This window comes from Anas acuta, chromosome 3 (assembly GCF_963932015.1).
Source record: "Anas acuta chromosome 3, bAnaAcu1.1, whole genome shotgun sequence".
In the NCBI taxonomy this organism is placed as follows: Eukaryota; Metazoa; Chordata; class Aves; order Anseriformes; family Anatidae; genus Anas; species Anas acuta.
The window spans coordinates 80,419,721-80,443,257 of record NC_088981.1 but is presented as its reverse complement, the minus strand read 5'-3'; the positions used below and the strand labels follow the sequence as shown (position 1 = coordinate 80,443,257).

Below are 23,537 nucleotides of genomic sequence, written 5' to 3'. Positions count from 1 at the left end.
AGCACTAAATGTAAGCTGCAGCAGAAACAGAAACACTACCTGCTGATCTTTTAAAGGCTTTCCTTCAGGTGCACAGGCCAGTGCTGATCAGGGTGAGATAGTCTGGAATCTGACGGGGAGAGCTGGAAATTCCACCCAAAAGACATGTATTTTGGTATCTGGTCAGCAGAAAGAGGCACCAAATGTTGATATATTTACTTACTGAATTCCTGGCACAGTTGAGCAACATTGGCAAAAAGCCTTAAAGGTGAAATACCAGCGATCGCTCCTGCTCCAGGACGTGGCATGGTTTTATGTGGTAAAGCTCCTTTGAATAGCACGGATACGGAATCAGGGATCAGTCAACAGCCAGGGGATGTAAATATGAAGAATATGAAGCAGGACCAAGCATACTTTAATGAATATTTAAAAAAAAGGATTTCCTTAGTCAAATCTGACAGTTGTCCTGGATGAGAAGAAATTAAGCTTACCTAATTCCTAGGGGACTCGGTGGCAGTTACCAGAACAGGGGGGTGATTTCTAAACAGCTAATTCTGCTCCTGGCTTTTGCGTGGTGTTTGGCACGTCGTTTTGGTGTTTTTCTTCTTTGACCTTGTCTGTCTGGTCTCAACAAAAGTTCATTTGGCAGCCGATAAGGAAAGGAAAACAAGATCAATTGTAAAACTGCGTGGATTGTGCAAGAAAAGTATGTGAATGCACGGGAGGTTCTTGGAAAATCCAAACATAGCTTTGCTCTGCGCCGTGACAGGTTAAGCAACAAAGGCTAGACGAACCTGAAAGCTAAGCTCAACAGTCCCAAAGCTGGGAAGTGCCAGGATTAACACAGAACGTGCACATGAAAGCTTGGACGGGGATCAAAAAGGCAGCGCAGCCATCTCTGGCTGCGGCGGCAGCAGGCTCACCGGCGGGCACGGAGCTGCACGGAGCTCACAAGCTGTCCAAACACAACTTCAAAGGCAGGGCTGGCAGCAGGGCCGCACTGATACGGGCCCTGCCAGGCAGCACCATTCCTGCAACGAAGGAAGGGGTAGGAAGGAGGAGGCTGTAAAGCACAGCACGCACACAGCCACACCTGCCACGGGGACAGAGACCAGGGGGCACGCGTACCAGGTGGGAACAAAAACCACTTTGCCCAGCTCAGCTGGGTCTGCCCTTCGTGCAAGCCGTGCTGACATGAAAAAACCCTCTGTAATTACCGCTTCCTTCATGCCTGGAACTCGCCAGTCATCGCTTTTTCGTCCCCTGCATGACATCACTCTCAGAAATTATTGCCCGAGGGCCCAGACTGAAACTGGCTCTGCAATCACACTAATGGCTCCCAGCGCAGAGCCATACAGGAGCAGAGTTTAAATTAGCTTTCAAACTATTTTACCAAGCAGGAAAGGCAATAATTAAGAAGTGAAACACTTCCACAACAGCTAATCGCTAACAATTTACAACACAAAAGTAATGATTTTATTCTACGGGCTGGACAATTTTAGCAGGGAATTAGCATCGAAGGTAGGTGACTGGAAATGAAAAGCTATCGGAAGCTGATCGCGTACTAAAACGTGTCAGCTTTAAAGGCTTAACCTTAGGCTGGATGAATAAAGGGGAGCTCTATGTACGTGGCTATACCAGTATGTCCAGGGGTCTTTCATGTGCAGTTCAACAATAAGAACAAGAGCAAACTCTGGTTTTAAGTCCTGACATAAAAAATAAAATAAAAAAAAAATATAAAAAAAAACACACACTTAGCAAAACCATTACATCTCCAGGATAGACAATTTCAAGCTTTCCCAAGAATAATACCCCAAAACTAAATGATGACAGCTGTTCCTGGGGTGTTATGAAACCTCTCATGTCTTCTAGGCCCTGCATTCTCCCTTTTCTCTCCACTAGCTTCTATAATTTATCTCCTCTCTTTCCAGATCCACGGCTACTCCCTAGCAGACACCACCGTGCGAGCTGCCGACCACAAAGGCAGCACAGCCCATTCCCAGCCCATTCTGCTGGGGCTGGAAGCCGGATGTGAAACCTCCCCTGTGCCAAGGGAAAAGGTGGAGGGTCACCCATGCAGAGAGGCCCTGGATCAGCCAGGGACTGCAAACAAGGGTAATTAAAAAAAATAATAAAATTAAAAGCTAATCATTTTGTTAAGATTTAGTATTGTGCACATTTAGAAGTTCAGTGTATCATAGTGTCTGTCTCTCACTCACCAGTGGGTCTGATGAGGCTATGGGGGTGCCGGCTGTACGCACTATAAACCTATCGACTCCTCAACCAAAAGTTACGGGACTTGTGCATTATTTCTAGATACCTTTTCTCCAATGTTTTAGGAGCCACTGGTCACCTAAAGCACCACTGTACATATTCAGGGTCACAGTGATTATTTTTCTGTCGAAATCCAGTTGCAAAGACATTTGTAATATGAACAGATTACTAAGAAGCACTGCCTAAAAGCCCAGTTGCACAGGAACCACAGCTAGTGGAGAATCTTTCTCAAGCCTCAGTGGAAATACTGATACAGCAAAATGACTTCGGCATACAGTGATGTGTATACAAAAGCTTCAAGCTAAGTAAATTTTTCCAAAGTATTTACTTTATGCCAGTCATACGCCCGTCTAATGCCATAACGTACACATATTGCTCATCAAACTAAATGTTTCATATTGGACAGAAATCACAGAATCATTTCACAGTGACATCACTCAAATTTCTATGAAAAATGTAGAAACTGAGAGAGGCAGAACGTATTTTATCTGAAGGCTTTTATTTAGTAGTTTGTACCTCAGATAGCTCTTATCCAGATCTCAATTCTATCCCGTGGATTTTATATTATTCTCAGAAAGTGTTTTGGTGAATCGAATTGTCTTCTTATCTGCCCTTACAACTGCGTCCTGTATGACAGCAGCATTCTCCCCGTTTGTTAACTGTAACAGCATGAGAATTGTTTCAGTCAGGCACTAAGTGTCAACTACAAAGACCCACGTACGCCCGTAAACATCAAGAAAGCGTTCACAACTTCAGGTTCGATCAGAAATAAATACTGACAGCTGCTTTGGATTCAGGTCGCTTAGTTTTCCCTAGCCCTCAACAAACAGCAAGCGTAAGGCATGTGGAGTCCAAATTCTTTAATGGAGCTTAAGCTACGGAGCGCTGCGGGCGGTTCGCCAGGCCGTTTACACCGAGACCCTTTCCCTTCACCAGCTGCCAAGCTTCCTCCAGCCCCAGGCTGTGGCAGGCCGTGAGGACAGGGGGCCCAAAGCCACCGTGTGCGAGGCCGGGGGGCTGAGACCGGCTCCTGGGCGGCTTCGAGGGGCCGCGGGCAGGTGGCCCACCCCGCTCGGTCGCACCCCCGGTGCAGCAGCGGGTGCGGGGCTACTTGCAGAGCCCCTCGAGGCGCTCCAGGGTGCCCTTCATGTCTCGGATGCGCTTGGCCAGGGCGGGCACGGGCTGCATGGCGCGGTCCAGCTCCTCGCAGCGGGCCACCAGCGCGTACATGGCGCGGATGCTGAGGTCGGCCGCCTCGCCCAGGCTCTCCACGCCGTCGCGGTAGGTCTGGATGCAGCCGACGCTGAGCGCCGTCAGGGCCTGCAGCCCGCAGTGCACGCCCCGCAGCAGCTCGTCCACCTGCGCCGCCACCTGCCCGGCCAGGGCCACCACGTCCTGCAGCGCCCCGGGGTCGATGGCGGGGATGGAGCTGGCCCCGGCTGCGGCTGCGGCTCCGGCTCCGGGCCCAGCCCCCGGTGCGGGGCCCGGTGCCGGCTGCTCGCCCCGCGGGGCGCCGCTGAGGCGGATCCTCCGCTCCAGGTTGTTGGCCACGAACTGCGTGAGCCGCCCCTCGCGCAGCACCGTCCCCTCCAGCTCCAGGGCGCTCGCCAGCGTGGCCCGCCGGCCCTCCGAGGGGGGCTGCGGCCTCCCCGCCGCCACCCCTGCTGCCGCGGCCGCCGCTCCGGTGCTGCCGGCGGCCAGGCTCAGCGCCTCCAGGCTCCGCCCGTCCCGCTCCGCTCCCTCCCGGGCCGGGGCCGGGGCCGGGGCTGGGGCCGGGCCCCCCGGAGCCCCCGCAGCGCCCGGTGCCGGCGGCTCCATGGCGAGCACCGCGTGCCCCGCCGGGAGCGCGCCACCCCCCCCAGGGCGCGCCCCCGCCGCCTGTTTACGTCGCCTCCGATTGGCTCCGAGGCCTTCGGGGGCGTGGCCTCCGGGCGGTGCGGCGCCGCGCGATTGGCCGGCGGTGCTGGCGTGGGGAGCGGCTGGCCCCGCCCCCCCGCCCCGCTCCGCGGGTCCGTGCCTCGGAGACTGGGGAGTGCCCCTTGTTTGTGTGCGCGCCGATTGGGCGGCCTGCGGAAGCGGGCGGGGCCCCAACTGTTTGTGTCGCTGCCGATTGGCCGAGGCGGGGCCAGCGCGGCGGCCGGCCGGCGTGGATTGGCCGAGCCCTGCGGGGAGGCGTGGCGCTGGCGGCTTCCCGGCGCGCCGATTGGCTGGAGGGCGGAAGGGGGCGGGGCCGTGCCGTGTAACAACACAGGGGCGCTGCTGGCTGCTCGCTCACTCCCCGCCATGTTCTCCTAGCAGCAGCCCCGACCGCGCCACCCTCCCCGCCCGCACCGCCCCGGCAGCCGCTCCCCGGCCCCTCTCCCGTCCGCAGCTCCGGGCCCCCGCCTCCCTCCCACCATGGTCACCACCACGGCGCCGCCGCCCTTCCTGGCTCGCATCTCGTCGGGCGCCGACGACCCCCGGCGGCTGCCCTCCGGCCTCCTGCAGCGCCTGCGGCGAGGGGACAGCAACTGCGAGAACCAGCCCGGCTGCTGCCTGGCCGCCGCCGCTGCCGCCGCCGCGGGGGGGAGCGGATCGCGGCCGGCGCTCAAGAGGGTGAGGCGGAGGAAGGGCAAGCTCCGGCCGGGCCCCGCGGGGCTGCTGCCCAGCCGCTACCAGCAGTACCAGCAGCACCGCGCCGGCCTGGGCAGGAGGACGCCGCTGGCCGCCTACGGCCCGGGGGAGCTGCGCGCTCCCCCAGCTCCCGGCGTGGCTGCCACCCCTCCGGAGGAGCCCCCCGCAGCCGCCCCTTCGAGAGCCGCGCCCGGCAGAGCGCTGAGGAAGGAGGTAGGGGAGGCGCTCGGGCACTTCTCGGCACTTTTATCCCCGTTTTTTACATTGTGAGGGGGGGGCCGCTTGTTGGCAGCCGGAGCGCGGGGGGGAGCTCCTCGCCCCCCTCCCTCCGCCCTGCGTGTGAGGGGCGGCGGCGGCGGAGTTTCCGTTACGTCCGTTGAGGTGGGGGGGGGAGCGAAACGGCCGCCGCTGATTGGTCGGCGCCGTCCAATGGGCGGCCGCCGCTGCGCCCAGCAACAGCCGGATTTAGCCTGCTGGCCGCGCGCCAACCGCCCCTGCGCGCGCAGGGCGGGGACGTGCGCGGGGCGCAGCGCCCCATGGCGGCCGGGGGGGGCTCTGAGGGGATAAGGGGGGGGGGGGGGGGCTGTGATGGCGGCCGGGTCTGGCCCTAGAGGCCGGCAGGGGGCTGGAGGAGCCCTCAGGGAGGCTCCCCTCGAAAAGAGAGGGTTTGGCCGCTGATGCGAGGTCTTTGTCTGCGCAGGTCTTGAAGAATAAGATGGGAAAGTCTGAGAAGGCGGCGGCCCCCCACAGCCCGCCCGTTCACGGTTTCCACCTGTGTGAGCAACCGAAGATCAACAGGCAGAAGGGCAAGTGCGGCGTGCCGCTGGCCAAGATCGCCTCCGCCAAAAAGATGGAGAGCTTCTGGCAAGACTCGGTGTCGGCAGAAATAATCCCCAAGCCGGAGAAGAAGCCGCTGAAAAACACAGAGAACTTCAGAAACGCCAAGTCCAAGAAACCCGTCACCCTCACGGAAGCGAACCAAAAAGAGAATTACGCTGGGGCAAAATTCAGTGACCCGCCATCACCTAGTGTCCTTCCAAAGCCTCCCAGCCACTGGGTGGGTGGCACAGCTGAACTTTCCGACCAAAACAGGGAGTTGATGGCAGTCCATTTGAAAACTCTCCTAAAAGTTCAAGCGTAGTTTCCAAGATCTCTGAAGAGCTGCAAAAAAAAAAAAAAAAGTCCATCCAGGAAACTTACACATGCCTTGTTGCAAAGAAAAAAAAAAAATTACAAAAAAAAAAATTGCAAAAGACTGTCAAGTCTTGTAACCACATACAAAAATCCTTGTACTATATTTTTTATGGTTGTGTAAATAGTGTACATCATGTATTATGTGTATATTCTTGTTCATACTTTGAGAGGTACATTTTAGTTTTGTTATGAAAGGATGTATTTTGCACTGCCTGAATGGTAGATGTCTTGTATATAAAACATGGACAATTTTAAGTGTGTGCTTGACACATGAAGACTTGACTTGATTTGCACAAGGTAATGGAAAATCTGAAAGGAGAGTACAACTTTCTGATGTCAAGGTTCCAGATCAAATGTGAATGGTTTACTCATGCACTACTGACAATAGTTTTACATTCTGTGTCCCAGTTCAAGTACAAACATGGAATTTTCATACAAATGTGAATTTTTGCTCTGGAAACAATATCTGGAATTCCTGTTCATGTGTTTGTTACAAAATCAACTGGAATTTGCCTAGAATTCCAAACCACCAAATTGAGCACTGCTAACTTCTTTAAAAAGAAAAAAAAAAGCAGAGCTTTCTGCCATAATTTTAATTGGTCACTAACAAATTAAATAAAACAATTTGGCCTCCCCTTAATCATGTCTCTGTTTTCCTTGTGTGTGTGTGTACAAGTGTTAGAGCTTAAATTACCTGATCGCCTTTTTTTAGTGAATAATTAAGGTATTTGATAGCTCGTGTAATGTTAGCCTTTGTGACATGTCTTTTGAGAGTCCTTATTCTTTGGTTTCTTTAAAACTTAGGTTTCAAGAAAGTCGGGGATTTAAACATCAAAATTCCTGCTGCTTTCATAGTAAGTGATCATTAAATGAATTGATACTGAAAAGTAACAGTAACTGAAAGTTAGGGTGCAAGTTAAGACTGACGTTTTACACCCATTTTGTCTCCTGCTGGTGGTTGTGCTGGAAACTGTGTTCCTCTGATCTAAAATTCTTAAGGAACTGAGCTATAGATAAATTTGACAGGCTTGTTGAGATAGTGAAGATTTGCGATTAACAGATATTTTAAAAGTATAAAGGAAAACTACATGTGATTAAATACTCCTCAAAATTTTCAGATCCACTGGGGAAAAACATGTGACCTCTGGGCATTAGTTTACTGGGTAGGACATGTATGAAGAAAACAGCTGGCAAGGTCCTAGGTGGAATGTTTCCTTGGCATGGATCGTCTTCTCGGAGCATGTTCAAGGGAGATTCAGTGGGCAGCATTACCTGCATTTGTGATACGCTGCTAGTTCTGATCTGTGCGGTCGCCTTGTTGGGTTAGGGTGAATTGGTGGTGTTAGTTAGCCACCAATTACGAAATGATATCGGTCAAAAAGTAGAGGAGAGTGTCTTTGTTATTATATTGACATTAATTATATACTTGCAAAAATGTTCATTGTAGTGCTGTTAGGCTATTTAATTACATCATAGGCTCTAAACCAAGATTTCATACAAAATTTTAGGACTGGCCCAAATACTTTTGTTTACTAACTTGCAAAATACATCTGTGTTAGTTGTTCAATAATGGTACATGCTTGAGGAAAATCTATGGCTTCTTTAGCCCAGTTTGCTTCCCAGTCTGAAACCTCCATAATTTAGCAAGTCTTCTAAAAACAATTTATATATTTTATCATTAACATACATTTTTATCCTTTATATCTGTATTTATCAGTACTAAGGCAAAGAGGAATGCCGGTAGAATCTCACTGAAGATGGCTCTAGTAGATCGTAAGTCCTGGTTTTACTACATTTGGGACGTGCTGTTTTGATCTGCGTTTGTGCTGCTGTCTTTTCCTTTTGTCTGAGTGCCAACAAGCACAAAGGAAAACGCCTTTTAAGAATTCCCCATAGCGTAATTTTTAACTAGTGCCTACTTCTGTCAGCTGAACTTGTGATCTTCTTGAAACTTGGTAACTGGCTTGTCAACAACGTAGTTTCCATAAGCCCTGTAGGTTGGCATTAATTAGAAGACGGCAAGTTTTTTTTTTCTTTTTTCCTCCCCCGCCTATTACCTCTGTTTGTATCAGCCTCTTTTCCTCCCTGCCCTTTGGAGCTGACCTCAGGTCATGTAGTCTGAAAGGCAGCTCTGATCCTGCGTAAAACTTGCCAACATAACGCACTCCTCTTTGTTGCTGCCTTGCTTTGCTGACATCCCCTGGGGATTACAGATTTGGTTACACAACTGTCAGCAGTTCTCAGCTCCTCGGCCACTTCTTCAAAGCTGTTGGATGAGACGTCTGAAGTCTTGAAAACTTTTCATAATTCGGTGCATCATAAAGATTATCAGGGTAGGATAACAACATACCTTTTTTTCTTACTCAGCATGCAGTTAAACACACTCATTTTCTTCTACAACGTCATTTCCTTATTGTCCTCTACAAAGCCTTGTACTCTTAGAATCTTGATTACACAAGGCTTTTTTTTTTTCCCCCCACAATAATATATGCCTGACTAACGACTATTTACGAGGAACTCTTGTGATCTTTTAGAGGTTTTAATGTTACAAATAGACTGATCCTTATCCTAAAGGGTCTAGGAGGTAAGCAAGTAAGAGAAAAACATAGTAAAATGTTAACATTTCTTGTGAAAAATCAATGCTGCCTTGCTGGATGGGAACCAGTGTCAAATAGTTTTGGCAAGCGGAAATATGTAGTTGCTGATTCAGTAGAAAATATAAAGGGAACATCTATCAATTAAGGAGAAATATGTTGCCTAATAAAAGGAGTTTTCTGTTCTGAGGTTGAGCAACAGCAACGCAGAGGCTGAACTTTTTGTTCCGCATTTAGGGTGTAGAAGAATGTTATCAGAGCTAGGACAGGAAGGTCAAGAATTCAGCTGCATTTGGAGAAAAAAAAAAAAAAAAGAAAAAGACACCACCTCGGGAATTAATGTGCACAATGCACACATCCCAGCAGAGGTGCTGCTTCTGAAGTCAGCACTCTTCTCTATCTGTTGTTCCCCTGGGCTGATAAAACCTCACTTATTCAACTCCCAGAACAGAGGCCTTCAGCCTTGGCTGAGCCCGCCTGGGCTGGAAGAGCTGTGCGGGTGCTTTTGTTTGAAGTTCACCCAGTGACACTCCCACAAGCTGCCCATCCTCAGGCTCGTGTGCAGCAGATGCAGTCGTTTTTGTAGAGTGGTTCACAAATGTTTGACTTCAGCTTGAGAATTACATTGTTTATATATGCACACAGGTCACCCAACGCTGAGTGAATTGCTGCAACATCTGCAGTTCATTACCAGAAAGACTATTTTGGGGTCAAGGGCTTTTCTTGTATTTATAGGACTTGCCTGCGTATTTATACAGTTGTAGTTCAGTGTATGTATGTACACTGCGTGTGTATTTCAAGTAGTAGCAAGCAGATCGCTGCCATTTTGTCATTCTTAAGATCTTGAAACATCAAGTTTTGAGATGCCCTTTTTATGAAAGGTGTTCACTTCTTTAAAAAGTGCTGCGCTTTCATCAGGTGGGTCTATGAACCTCAATTTACACATCAAAATATAATTTCTTTCTTTTTTTTTTTTTTTTGTTCCCTGAAAGAAGACCTAGAGCTACATTCAATAAAGGACGTACAGCATGTAGGATATATACTGTATGTATTATAGTATATATATATAGTGTTATATAGTATTAGAGTATATATATAGCATATATAGAATATTGTGTGTAGAATCAGGCCTTTCTCTTCCTTCAAGAACACTTGAAACTTGTGTTCTTTATTGCTTCATCAGAAAGAAAAAGATGTGCCCTTACCTAAAATAGCAGATAGCTCGATATACATAGTTTACATATTAAATCTTCACTATAAATATATATATAAGTTGCATTCCTTGCATCAGGTTATTCAGAAATTGCATGTTGTCATATTTAGAATATTGATTGATTGTTTTAGGAATTAATGGTGTAGTAAATCGACAGACCCTGTCCAAACTTTAGAGATTCTTGGTATGTAAGCAATAAAGAAAGTGCTGATACATTTTTTGCCCTGTACTAGAAGTGATAAGGAGAAAAAAAAAAAAAAAAAGTAGAAAAACTGAAAAACAGGGTCATCTGAGAGATACGAAAAGCTGCATAGATGTTACCATTGAATTTTGTGGTTAAGAAAGGTACTGGAAGAGAAAATTATTTCCCAAAGTACCTGATGTTACTGCAGACATAGGGCTGTGTATGGTATGTTAAAATGCATTGAATGTCATGTTCTGCTTTGAAATGTTTGGGATGTGTTGTCACTGGTAGGGCTGCAGAGATAAACTGGACTGCGTTTAGGCTTTGTGTTGTGGGGAGTTATATTGCATGATGGTTTTAGTAATTTGCACATGAAAGATGACTGCTTGTTTTGTCTCCACCCCTAATTTTAACCCGTTGATACAGCACATAATCTATACACACCACTGTCATTTCCAGCTCATGCTCTCTGTCCTCTCCCCACAGCCAGCAGTGGGAAGACCGATGCCAAGTCTGAGGTTTCTGCTTCTGGCTGCTGCTCTCCACTGCTGCCTACTCGTGCTGCAGACCACAGCTGCCTTTGGGTGGTACCTGTGCCCTGAGCCCGGCTGTGTTCCCCCTCTGCCCACTTTCCCTCACTTGGCCACAGCTTTTCACACATGTAATTTATTTTGCCTGAAAAAATCCATCTGAGAGCACGCCACGTTTACCTGCTGTGTTCAGGTTACATTTCATCTAAGGACGAATACATTTTTTTCTTAAAGGAAAATCGGATTTTTACAAAATGCAGCAATCCTCCTGAGATATCTCCAGTCAATGATCAATGTAGTATGACTTGACCAGGCAAGCATGTAGCACAGTCTCAGTAACATAACCTGCCCCACCTGATATCCTGGAGGGCTAGAAACAACTCTGGTGAGCTGGTCCATGCAGATACCATGGAATTCATCTGCCAAACGTAACTAAAAAAGCCAAAACCACACACACACACCACACAAAACCACAGATTTTAAGGATTGTTTCCCCAGAGATCAGGAAGTCCAAGATGCCTGGCCTGGCCTGACCTGGCTCGTAAGCCACTGGGCGGACATTTCAGGAAGATAAATGCAGCCTGCAGCTCTGAGATGCGTGAACTGAGACTTTTTATCTATTTTTTTTTCAGGCCAGGTCTGCTGTTTGAGAGCCTGCCACAAGCGCAGCCTGTGTCCAAAATCCTTCTTCTCAGCCTCCCACGTGTAGGATGGTGTCTTCCTATGTGTTCAGTGTTAGTTCTGTGGTTGGCTCTGTGTTTCTGACCTGTTTGTGTCTTAGGTGATAAGAGGTAAGAGTTTACACCCCTCCTTTTACAGGGTCTTGTGGTTTGTATTTCTTTTTTAACTCATGGCAGGGTACCAGGCTAGTTTTACACTTGCAAGCCTTACTTTGCCCCATGCACCATGGTGCCTTTCCCAAAGCACCAAGTCATGTGTTTTAGGAAAAAAAAATGGAAAAGAAGTATTATAAAGTATTATACAGGCCACATATGCACAATACCTTTCACTGTCTTCAGCATCTACAAATCCCAAAGCCTGAGGTGTCAGTTCACACCTGCAGGGTGATGCTCTGTACCATTATCATTTTCCCCCTGGCGTGTGCTACCTGTTTCTTCAGCCTTCCTCTGTAGTCCCCATCCATAGCCCTCATTTATGCCAAATTACAGCCCTTCTTCCCTCACTGCAGGAAACTGTTCTCTTGTAATGCATTCTGCTGCTCTTCTACCACGTATCTATCTATATACTTCTGATTCTTCTCAAAACTATTTCCAATATCCTTTGAACTGCCGCGCTGAAATGACATTTTCTCCACATAAATGACAATAAATATCCCAACGGCTTTAACATGGAGCCTGAAGATTTTTTTCTCCATTTTGGCCAAAGATAGAATTTCAGATTGATAATAGCAGAGATCAAATTCAACAGCGACCATATGACTTCTTGCCACATATCAGTGAACTTCCAGAAGGAAAAAATGGCAACACTTCACTGTCTGCACAGATAAGTGTGACCAACTATCTATGCCCGTGCAGAATTAAGCTCTTTCTTTCATGACTTTTCATTTTCCCTATTTTTCAAAGGTGCAATGACTACCATGAGGTTTGGGATAAATGTTGAAGCTGTGAAGGGACATGGCTGGATACACAAGAATGAACACAGTCTTCAAAATTTCCACCTTCCCCCAGTTCTGGTGAACCCCTCAGTCTGGATGAATTAGTCACCATCCTCTGTAATCTCGTGAATCATGCCAAATTTGTTGCCAATGTAAGCATATTTTCAAGTGTTCAGAGAAGGCAGCCTTCCACCAGAAAGGGGTTTTCCCACCACGCAGCAGAGGCAGCGCTCCTTGCCTTTACAGCATGTGCATGTAGCTCCAAGTATGCACACATATAGGTTCAAGCCAAGGTCCGAGCAGGCCTGGAGCAGGCGTGGGCTCCCTCTGGTGGCTTCATGGGACACCTCTCGGGTGGCCCCAGGGGACACCGAGGGACAGGAGCCCATGGGCCTCCCCTCAGCCTTCCCCAGGCCCCGCTCGTGTGGGGCAGCTGGGGGAGCCATGCCCAGCCAGGGCCTAGCTGCGGGTTGATTCTCAGTTATGTAAACAGATGCAATCAATTTTGATCTGTTTAAATTCTGTCAGGTTTAATAAATGTCTTTGTTTTTCACTAGATCACACGCAGGTGTGAGGACCCTTAAAAATTTGCTATCCACCCTTAGCTCTGCTGCTTCACCGAGCAGCTGGCCCTGGCACCTGTGGGCACTCTGCTCCCTGGGGACAGCGACAGGACCCGAGGGAATGGCATGGAGCTGGGACAGGGGAGGGTCAGGTTGGGGGTTAGGGAAAGGTTCTGCACCCAGAGGGTGGTCGGGCACCGGGACAGGCTCCACAGGGCAGTGGGCACGGCACTGACCCTGTCAGAGTCCATGAAGCATTTAGAGAATGACACATGGCCTGGTTTTTGGGTGGTCCTGTGCAGAGCCAGGGGTTGGACTCGATGCTCCTCATGGGTCCCTTCCAACTCGGGGTATTCTCTGATTGTAGGGAGAGGCTTTGTGATGTCCCAGTGAGCCAGAACAAGCCATGGGATGTCCTTGGGCAGTGCTGGAGAAAGGCTCTGTGGGTGGAAAACACAGCCAGCAGCTGACTCTCCATCTGCAGCTCGGCTTAGTACATCTATTCTCAGCGGACAGCAATTTATTAGGTCAAAATATTGTTGTAAGGGCCAGTTAAAAAAAAAAAATCCTCCAGAGACTGTATAGTTTCAGATAGGCAGAGGGGACTGAGTTTTGCTGCCAGTAATTGTAACAGCAAGTCCTTCCACAAGCAGTGCCACGCTGGGTGATGTCCTCCCACAGCAGCAGCCTATAGCACATTAATGTGTGGTATTATTGTGTACAGATACCCCGACAAATAATTAGAATAATTAGAAGGACAATGAGGACTGTTAGGACACACACAACGTTGCAAAGGTTGCAAGAGAGAAAGTATAGGTCTTATGGTGTATAATCATAAAGTTAATGTTTTTTTGTTTTTTCTTGAGCTAATGTTTGACCAAAAAAGCAGCTGGAGGATTAAGGCAAAATGGATTAGGCAGGAAGCCTCCATTTTTAAAGGAAAACATCCGGCGCACTTTTGGCAGATGGTGTTTTTGTAAAACACAAACTTATGACTTATTAATTACTCTGTCCCTGGTGTTTTGAAAATGTAGTAGAACAGATTTCCTACTGTGAACTTATGAACTTAGAAAGAAATTGCAGTATCTAGTCATAAAACTGTGAGTTCTCTCTATCCTGTGTTTTACGTCTGTATTTTTATCATAGGACACCCAGGGCAGAGTATGCCATCCATCAAGACACCTATATCTAACCTCAGCCTCAACAGTCAGCAAACAGAAAGGGGCACTTTGGTTTATGGCGACAATTTTTACGGGTTTGGAAGAAATTATAAATAAGTCAGTTTCTCAGAATTTCACAGCATGTTACTGAGGGTGCTACCTGTCATTACCAGCAGTAACATAGTCACAGGAAAGAGGAGATAGTTATCAGTTCATTTACCTCCAAAGAAATCTCTAAGCTCTTACAGAGTGTTATAAAATATATTTGTGTGTTTGTTTGTTTTGTTTTGTTTTGTTTTGTCTCCTTCAAATTCTTCTTTATGTTTGTAATCAATTTGTTAATTCTGGTATTCACAAAAAAAAATAATATATATATATATATTTTATATATATATATATTTATAATATATATATATATATATTTACATATATGTATATATGTATATATACATAAATTGCAATACTTTTCAGGCCTGCTGGATTTTAGCTTTGGTGATAATTCACAGCAGTAGGTTCCATGGACTATATGGCCATTAAGTGACAAAATTATTTTTAAAAAAATTAGCTGCTACATCAATGTACAGACAACCTGTATGTCATTAAAAAATAAAAAATAAAAAAAAAAAAAAGTAAAAAATAAAAAATTACTTACTTGGTAAAAATATATAGAAAAGTCCTTTCAAAGTCTCCTTTTTGTTATCAAAAGCATCCTACTTTTTCAACTTAAGGCATTTTTAACATACTAGGTAATTCTATTTGAAGTTAAATTGATCCAGTTGTATTCTTAGACTGGGCCCAGACTAGATAACCCATGGCATCTTGATAAACAAATTTCAGTTAAAACTCATACATTATCACACCTGAAAATCCTCCTTTACATATAACAAAACAACAACAACAAAAACTTGTCCAATCATTAGTTTTACCCCTAGAATAGTCTGATGTTTCTTATTTTTCCCCCACATAATAACCCAATTGGTCAAAAACATAGTGAGGTTAACTATAAAGCCTGCAACGGGGAAAAAAAAAAAAAAAAAAAAGCAAACAAACAAGCAAACAAAAAACCTTTCCCTGTATATAGATTTTTGTCTTCTAACGCAACATACTTTCAAATACCACTATAATATGATGAAGACATCATTCGCATCTTTTAAAGGTAGTCCCAGTCAAAATGTCTTATTTATTGTAATTAACTTTGACTTAGCATTTCTATATGAGATGGAGATGCCAGACAGTGTCTCATTTACCTGTGCTTCACCTTTCACTATGCTTAACACAGAGTTTTTAACAATACCCTATGAAACTAGATTGACTGTTCATCTATCCTGAACGGGTTAATTCAAGTTCAGAGCATGGATCGTATTTCAGGCTTACTCGGCACGGCCTTTAGTTGAGTTAGTTATTTTTGGAATAGGCCAAGTTTTTGACAAGTTTTGCAAGAATTTAATGTTTATCCTCATCTCTGTTCTGGATGCGCTTGTGACGTCGCTTCAAGGTCATAGGTGCTTAAATGTCACCTAGATACAGAAACACAGAACCTGAAGTCTTCCTTGTACCCTGCTGCTTCACATGAACAGTCCTACTGATTTAACAGAGTTTTCTAAGCATCACTGTGTCAGACTAAATCTTCTCCTTCCAGTGGAAAGGTTTAAGTGTAAGCCCAAATTCAGAGTTCTGAGATGAGGACATCACCTTCAGATGAAATACCAAGCATCAGTGAGATTCCTCATCGTATTCATTTCAAGACATCTGGGCTATCATAAGGGTATGAAGCTTCAAACAACTTTGTAATCTATTTGTCCCATACCAGTGAGAGATTTAGCCATTTTAGCCAAATGAAATGAGGTTTCAGTCCTCTTCAAATGCCAGCCAACAGCCAGTTTCATGACACAAACTCTGAGAGCTGGAGCACAAGAAAGAATGTGCATATTGTGATGTTTCCTCACATTGTGCTTTAGTTGAATGTCAGTGTTCCTCTGGGGAGATCAGGATGGAGGTCATAGTATTGAAGAATGCTTTGATGAGATCTTGATTTTGTTCCTACATATAGGGAACTTGACTCCCTTTGTTGGGAACTCCCCTCTGATTCTTCCACATTCTTTGACCTTTCCCTTAATGGCTTGGATGTGACCTGGTAGATGTTGATCTACAGCATATTTGAAATTACCTGGAATGGAACTGAGACTGCCTACAAGAGTGTCACCTGGACTCTGGTGTGCAAAATGGACCCAGTATTATAACAGCACTTCTTCCATAAAACAACAGTATTTGCTCTTGCAGAAATTACATCTTAGGCATGCATCCTTGAGCTATCTTGTCAATTCTGTGAACAGTGTTCATATTTCTTGCTTTCAGTTTTGAAATATATTCAAGATTTTTAAAGCAGCTCAGTCTCATATCTATGTACCACACAATACCATTTTTTTCATATTTAACAGTAGTTTCTTTGCCTTCAGATTTATGCAGTCTGACAGCTCTTGGTTTGTGCTGCAAAATTAGTCACGAGGGATAAAAAATACTTCAGTTAGTAGGGTAATATCATCAGCAGAACAAATATAAAAAAAACGTTTAAGAGACTGTATTACCCCTGCAGTCTCTTCAGAATAAATTAGGCACTGGCATATTTTTGTGAATTTAATCTTTGTTCAGAGTAATATCATAGTTTTTTTGTTTGTTTGTTTTACATTTTGCACACAAATTGCTTATTCCTGCATGAGCACGGAATCTGCAGAAGATAAAAAAAAAGGAGATATCTAACAAATGAAAATGTCAGGCTGTCTTAGCCATGAAGCTAAATAAAGCTTCATTAACAAATTAATCCCTTATAATGCTGAATGAGATAAAGCGCCTCTCACCCTGGGACCTCTACCACATGCGCAGAGCAGTCTCCTGCCCCAGCCACACATCTGCCCACCTGGGTAAGTTTCTCCACACGTAGTCAGGAGCTGTCCCCACAGACTTTCCAGAAACAGCTCATCTGCCAGGTGTTTGGGAGTCTCCTGAACCAAGACAGACACATTTGCAAAAAATAAAAGAAAATAATAATAATAAAAAAGCCAAATACGTCTGGTTTGTGGGAATTACACACAAAACGTACCAATATCAGAGCAGTGGTTTTCTAGATCTGTCTAGAGAAAATAAAAACGGATTCAACTTTCATCTGTTTAAGCTTAACTGAGCGTTGGCCTCCTCTGCAGGCAGAGTAGGCTGGTGTACCCAGGCAAGGACATTCAAGTTCTGGGGGAGGCATTCTGGAGAGAAAGCAAGCCCAAACAAAACATGGCACATACATTTAATCTCAGAAAATTGTAAGGTCCAAGGCCTGACTCTACAGACACTTTCACAAGTTCAACGTTTTTTTCTAGTGAGTGGACTTACTGAAGTGACAATTCGTACCAAAATCAAACACATGCTGAACGTGTCTTCATGCATAAGGTCTTACCATGCATGAAAAAGATCCATTTTGCACATTAACCAGACTTACTAATATTTTCTGTGCAAACTGTATGGACACATTCATTGTTTTCATTGCTCCCTAAGGGCAATCTGCAGTTTGCATCCTGCAGAGGGCATGAAAGAGATGAACATGACAGCTGGTAATCACTGCTTGGATTAGGGCAAGACCTGCCCTGCGAGAAGGGCAAGTTGAGGAAATATGTTTTGTGCTGCAGGCTGTGTATTTGTGAACTCTTCACAGTTCCTAGTAGCCCCTCTCTGCACAGGGAGGTGGTGTCAGAGCTGCTACCATGGGTGGGCAGTGACGATTTGTGCCAGTTTGATGGAAAAGGTCTGTGCACAGCACAGCTGCAGTGCCAGTGGGGACTCAGCAGCAGTAGCTGATCATGTGTAGTAAGTGAAGGAGCAGAAAGAGAGGAGAGAGCTGTAGTAGCAAACGAGATGTATATTTTGAGGACATCTATTCATGATCCATGGGTTACTTGAGGAAATAATTTCCTGTTGTTGTTCACATATGGGTAAGGGCTCCTTCCCCTCTGAGGCAGGAGTGTGGTTCCAAATTGGGATGTCTGAAATGGTTTTGGTATAAGCTGAACACCAACACCAGGGGGAGAGCTGCTGGTCCGTTAGCTGATCTCCATCAGCACTGGTTATAGAGTGGAAACTTGGAAGTTGCTTTTGGCACTCAAGAAAAATAATTTTTCTAAGGCTCCCCATATTAAAGTCTAATGCAAAGAATAGTTCCCAATATCTGGCTATAGGGTTAATCAGGCTGGAAGGTGCAGTCAGACCACCCTGTCTCACAGCAGGATCAGACCAGGTTATGCAGGACTACATCTAATCACCTCATACTGAGCCTGGCAGAGGGATGGATGACTGAATTCCTTTACCTTCTTCCTGACACACATTTTTCCCTGCCTGAGTGTTTAAATGTACCTCCATAAACCTAATGCTTTGGGTAAAGTCTGACACCAATCTATCCCTGTTTTCTTCATGTTGAGTTAAAAGGCCTGAAATGTAGAAAATGTTTAAGAATGAGCAGGAAGGGTTAAAAACCATGATGGATCTAGTGCAAAGTGTTCTAACTGTGCAATTGTCATCTCGATACATATGGATGTTTAGTCTGCTGTCTCTTGAGAGTGTTTGTGCCAGACTGGTGGGAAAGCACACCCTTACACTACCCACAGGCAGTTCAGAAATGTTTCTTGAACTCCATCAGGTGCCCATGTCTCTGGGGAGCCTGTCCCAGTGCCCGACCACCCTCTGGGTGCAGAACCTTTCCCTAACCCCCAGCCTGACCCCCCCCTGTCCCAGCTCCATGCCGTTCCCTCGGGTCCTGTCGCTGTCCCCAGAGAGCAGAGCTCAGCGCCTGCCCCTCCGCTCCCCTCCTGAGGGAGCTGCAGGCCGCCATGAGGCCTCCCCTCAGCCTGCTCTGCTCGGGGCTGAACAAACCAAGGGGCCTCAGCCGCTCCTCATACATCTTGCCCTCCAGACCCTTCACCATCTTTGTAGCCTCCTATGGACACTGTCTAATAGTTTTATGTCCTTCTTATATCGTGGTGCCTAAAGCTGCACACAGTACTCGAGGAGAGGCCACACCATCACAGAGCAGAGCAGGACAATCCTTTCCCCCAGCTGGCTGGAAATGCCATGCTTGATGCACCCAGGGTACGGCTGGCCCTTTTGGCTGTCAGGTCCAGCTCATGGCTCATGTTCAGCTTGCTGTTGACCACAACCCCCGGATCCCTTTCTGCAGGGCTGCTCTCCAGCCTTTTGTCTCCCCAGTCTGTACATACAGCCAGAGATGCTCTTTACCATGGGCAGAATCCGTCACTTGCTCTTGCTAAATTTCATGTGTTTTGTGATTGCTCAGCCTTCTAATTTATCAAGATCTCTCTGCAAGACCTTTCTACCCTCGAGGGAATCAACAGTTCCCCCTGATTTAATATTGTCTGCAAGGTTACTTAGTGTGTATTCAAGTCCTGCATGCAAGTAATTTATGAAAACATTGAAGAGAACTGGTCCTAAAAGGGAGCCCTGCAGAACCCCACTAGTGACTGGACACCAGCCTGATGTGACCCCATTAACTATAATCCTTGGAGCCTGACCATCAGCCAACTGTTCACCCGTTGCATCAGGTGTTTATGTGGCTGTATGCTGTGTATTTTGTCCAGAAGGATTCTGTGAGATACAGTATCAAAAGCTTTGCTGAATTCCAAAACCGTTACAATAGCTGGCTTCCCTTGGTTAAGCAGATGTGTGACCTTGCCATAAAAGCAAATTACCAGGACTTTCTCCTCACGAACCTGTGTTGGCTGTGCTCAATGACTGCATTGTCCTTCAGGTGTTCTTCAGTAACTCCCAAAATAATCTTCTCCATAATTTTACCAGGCACTGAAGTCAGACTGACAGGCCTGTAATTGCCAGTGCCTGCTTTCTTGCCCTTCTTGAAATTTGGGATAACATTTGCCAGTTTTCAGTTGACTGGGACCTCTCCAGGTAATTGAGTAAGTCTTGTGATGACACCAGCCAGCTCTTTGACTACTCTGGAGTGCCCAACCATCTCTTTAGAGCATCCAAGAACCTCCCTGGGCACCCAAGTCCATCTTTGGGGCACCCAAACATCTTCCCAGGGCATCCAAGCACCTCCCTTGGGCACATAAGCATCTCCTTGCTCTTTGTTTAATGAAAGTTCTGGAAAAGGACAGATATGATAGGGAAAATAGGTGGAATTTTTGAAGATGGTTGGTGAGGAGAGTGAAGACACTTGATATTATAAGGAAAAAAAAATAGATTTTCCCATTGGAATTAGCAGTAGTTCTAATAGATAATGTATAGCTTAAAGCAAGAGGAGAATGGAAAATCCTGACAATTTTTTTATGTCTGTGGTGCTCATTGAAAGTACTGGACAATATTTTTTTCTTCATAGAAGTTACATGTTTGTTAAGGGTTTACTGAAAGTAAAAAGTGATACTGTAGAATCAATATCCAGCCCGACTCCAGAAAAGACATTGCAAGGGCTGGAAATTTAATTTTGCTCTTCTGACTTGCTCAAACCTTGGACTTTCTGCCAATCTGCAGCGCAATCACGCTAGAGAGTCTTATGATAGAAGCACCTGCTGCTGGGAAACCCAGATTAAAATTACCAGCACACAGCGTGCAGGCTGCAGAGCAGCCAGCACGTCCTGGAGATGCCTGGGCTGCCAGGGCAGCTGGCAGCCGTGGGACACCCATTGTCACTTCCCTGTGCCCGCTGTCACCTTCTCTTTCCAGTACTGGTACAGGCACTTGCTGCCAGGGCAACTTTATTCTCTCTTTCTGATTTATTTATCCCAAAGTAGGTCACTCTGTGCCATCTGTGGACGCTTAAGGGTTGCAGCAGGTTGCAGATTCCCTATCCTGCAGCTTAATATATATATATTAATAACCTCTTGTTCTACCTAGCTGTTGGATATAATGAGAGGACTAATCACTAAGGTTAATTCAATTGGGAAATGATTTTAGCAACTGAGTACTGGTATCATTTATATATGAGAGTTTTGTGTAATCTCAAGGGGAGTTAATGCAGCCTGATATTTTCCTGGTGGTGAACCCTGGGCAAGCCCTGCTTTCAGCAAAAAGATACTCATGGTTGTCTTCTCCAGCAGTCTTGCTGAAAGCTTGAGGAGTTAATTGCTGCTGCAACGGTGATTTTTTCCAATAGTGTTTTAGATTGAAATGATGACATGCAAGTTATCCCCAGGAAGATTTCTGGAAGGACTTCTCTTCACATGGGTGAAATAGGGGATACATCCCTGGCACCACACAAGTCGTAACCAGTGCCTTATGGACAGATTTTGTATGTGATACGATAAGCAGCATTGACAAAGAATGGGGAGGTCACACACACGTGGTATAAAACATACATAAAACATACTACAGAGCACACAAATGCCTGTCAGTGCATGAACTATGTGTGAGAATGCAGGAGATGATGAACATTTTAATTACAGTCACCAGTCCTGGCCATCTTGCTGTTTGAGGCATACCCTTATTCTTCCTGTTAACATTAAGCCACCTCCGTCACCCATTTTGTGAAAAGATTAGGGACAATAGGACAGTCAGGTTTCATAAAACCTATTCTTGCCAGCAGTAAGTCTAGGATTATACAAGGTGAGTGAAAACATATTCTGTAAGTGCATTAAAGTATGCAATATTACTTAAATTAAATAAAGACTAAAAAAAAAAATAAATCTGTGTTATAATGGCTATAACCAGTTTCTTTATTCCCCCAGTGAATAGATAAAGTATGTTTATGGAAATATTTATTTTTACATGAATAACTTAAGCAAATAATCATTATTAAATGAAACTTGTTTTGTTTGTGTTTGCATGATTGGTACAAATCTGTTCAGTAATAGGAGCAAAACCAATGTCTCTTCTTAATGTAATTCCCAAGGTATTATGAAAGATACCAACACTTAATATAGTTGTATCTATGGTTATGCAGTCCCTCATAACTTGGTTTAAAAAAAAAAAAAAAGATAGTAAAGAAAGCTTTGGGGGTAACGGATTTGCAATTAGACACAGCAAGCTGCAGGCTTGCTGTCTCAATAACCCCTCAGCACCACTAAATCCACAACAAAGTACTTGGTAGTAATACTGTGATGCCTAACAGAAATAATCCATTTAAGATTTTGTAAATATACCATATTTTTGCTAACTTCAAAACAGTATAGAATAAAATAAACTAGAGTGTTTCACATAAAGTCTTTTATGAGGGAAAACAAACAAACCAACAAACAAACAAAAACTCCCTCTATATTTAAACTGGAATTTAAAGCACTGAAAATTGAGTATTGTATTTTTTGGGTTAAGCAGTCATTTTCTGTCATGAAATGAATGGTTTAATTTATCTGTCTTTAAATGAGCAAAACCTGCCTTTTGGAGGTAGAAAGGAGTTGAATATCTAAAGCACAATCAATTAACAAAGCACCTAATACAACAAGGTCAGTAACAGGGCTGTTTTATCATTAAGTGTCTTGATGGGACATCCATGTGATTAGGCCATTTTCATCACAAATCCGTTCAAGTTTTAATAGCATTATGACCATAATGGTGCTGCTACTACAGAAATGGTACAAATGTAACATTTGACCCATAGTACAACGTGAAATACATGACTTTATTAGAGGTTAAAATATATATGTAAATTTAACAGTGTAAGAAATAAAAAGTCATATTGGAAGCAGGATTTTTAATTGCAGCAGTGGGAAAGGTTCAAGGCAGTTTCCTCCAAGGCAAGAATCTTGATATTTGCCATTTTTCTTGCAATCACAAAACTAACAAAGGTTGAATATGGAAGAGAGAACAAACTGTCAGTAAGCTTTGTTTGTTAAGAGTATTGGCTATTGGTAGAGAATTAATTCTCTGTTTATGTTCTGTGCTGTGCAACTTCAAGCAGCCCCATAGTAGCTGGTAAGTTTTATGTTAACAAAAGAAACTAACAGGAGTTTATCTAGCCCTATCTTTCAAAGAGCTACCCTCCCTAACTGGCAATACTTAACTCATGTTAACTTCATGAACTGTTCATGAAGTTAGCTAACGCTTCTTGTTAAAAAATTACAGCCCAGATGGAAAAGAAAAAATGGCAGAAATACAGAATACAGCTAAATCTTGTCTGCATTTACGCAGCTTTCTGAGTGCAGATGTAAATATGCATCAGATACAAGAGCACTGGTCTGTTGAACCAGTCTAAATCTACCAAAGCTTCCACCAGTCCCTGTGGTTAATGGTGCATAAAAGTGATTGTTTTGAAAATAACTCTGTCGGTTTACAATATTCTAGCCTCTCTCCCAGAGGATACCACCCACACAGCAGAGTCAGCAGGCTGAAAACGCAGCTAACTCTAAGCTGCTTCAGGATAAAGTCCAGCATTTAAAGCATAAAATGCCAAGGGGGGAAGGGGCAGCTGGAGTTAAGCTCCTGGACTTTGAAACAGCTCCCAGACATTTGTGTCCTTCATTCTGCCATCAGAGCTGGAGCAGGCATCCTTGGCAGTTACAATGAGCTGGGGGCAGTGACATCTCAAATAGCCACAGCTGTCTTCTGAGCAAATGTATCTGAGCTCCAAGCACAGTTTTCGCATTGCCCTTTTGGGTGCAGGTTCACAGCATTTGAACA

At 45.2% G+C, this 23,537-nt stretch overlaps 2 protein-coding genes across 2 annotated transcripts; one reads left to right on the top strand and one right to left on the bottom strand.

Annotated features, from left to right (window-relative positions):
* Window positions 1-2,733: 2,733 nt before the first annotated feature.
* On the bottom strand, window positions 2,734-4,129 carry BORCS6 (BLOC-1 related complex subunit 6). The gene has a single exon (XM_068677983.1). The coding sequence runs from the start codon at window positions 4,069-4,071 to the stop codon at window positions 3,361-3,363; it is 711 nt and encodes a 236-aa protein (XP_068534084.1). The 5' UTR covers window positions 4,072-4,129; the 3' UTR covers window positions 2,734-3,360.
* A 384-nt stretch (window positions 4,130-4,513) lies between these two features.
* On the top strand, window positions 4,514-6,700 carry PNRC1 (proline rich nuclear receptor coactivator 1). The gene is made up of 2 exons (XM_068677982.1): window positions 4,514-5,079; window positions 5,567-6,700. Exons 1-2 carry the CDS (start codon window positions 4,651-4,653, stop codon window positions 6,005-6,007), a joined length of 870 nt encoding a protein of 289 aa, XP_068534083.1. The 5' UTR covers window positions 4,514-4,650; the 3' UTR covers window positions 6,008-6,700.
* The last annotated feature ends 16,837 nt before the right edge of the window (window positions 6,701-23,537 follow it).

Coding starts and splice junctions, on each gene's coding strand:
- BORCS6 (XM_068677983.1), bottom strand. CDS start 4,071: ATGGAGCCGCCGGCACCGGGCGCTGCGGGGGCTCCGGGGGGCCCGGCC.
- PNRC1 (XM_068677982.1), top strand. CDS start 4,651: ATGGTCACCACCACGGCGCCGCCGCCCTTCCTGGCTCGCATCTCGTCG. Junction 5,080..5,566: donor GCAGAGCGCTGAGGAAGGAG/GTAGGGGAGGCG, acceptor TTGTCTGCGCAG/GTCTTGAAGAATAAGATGGG.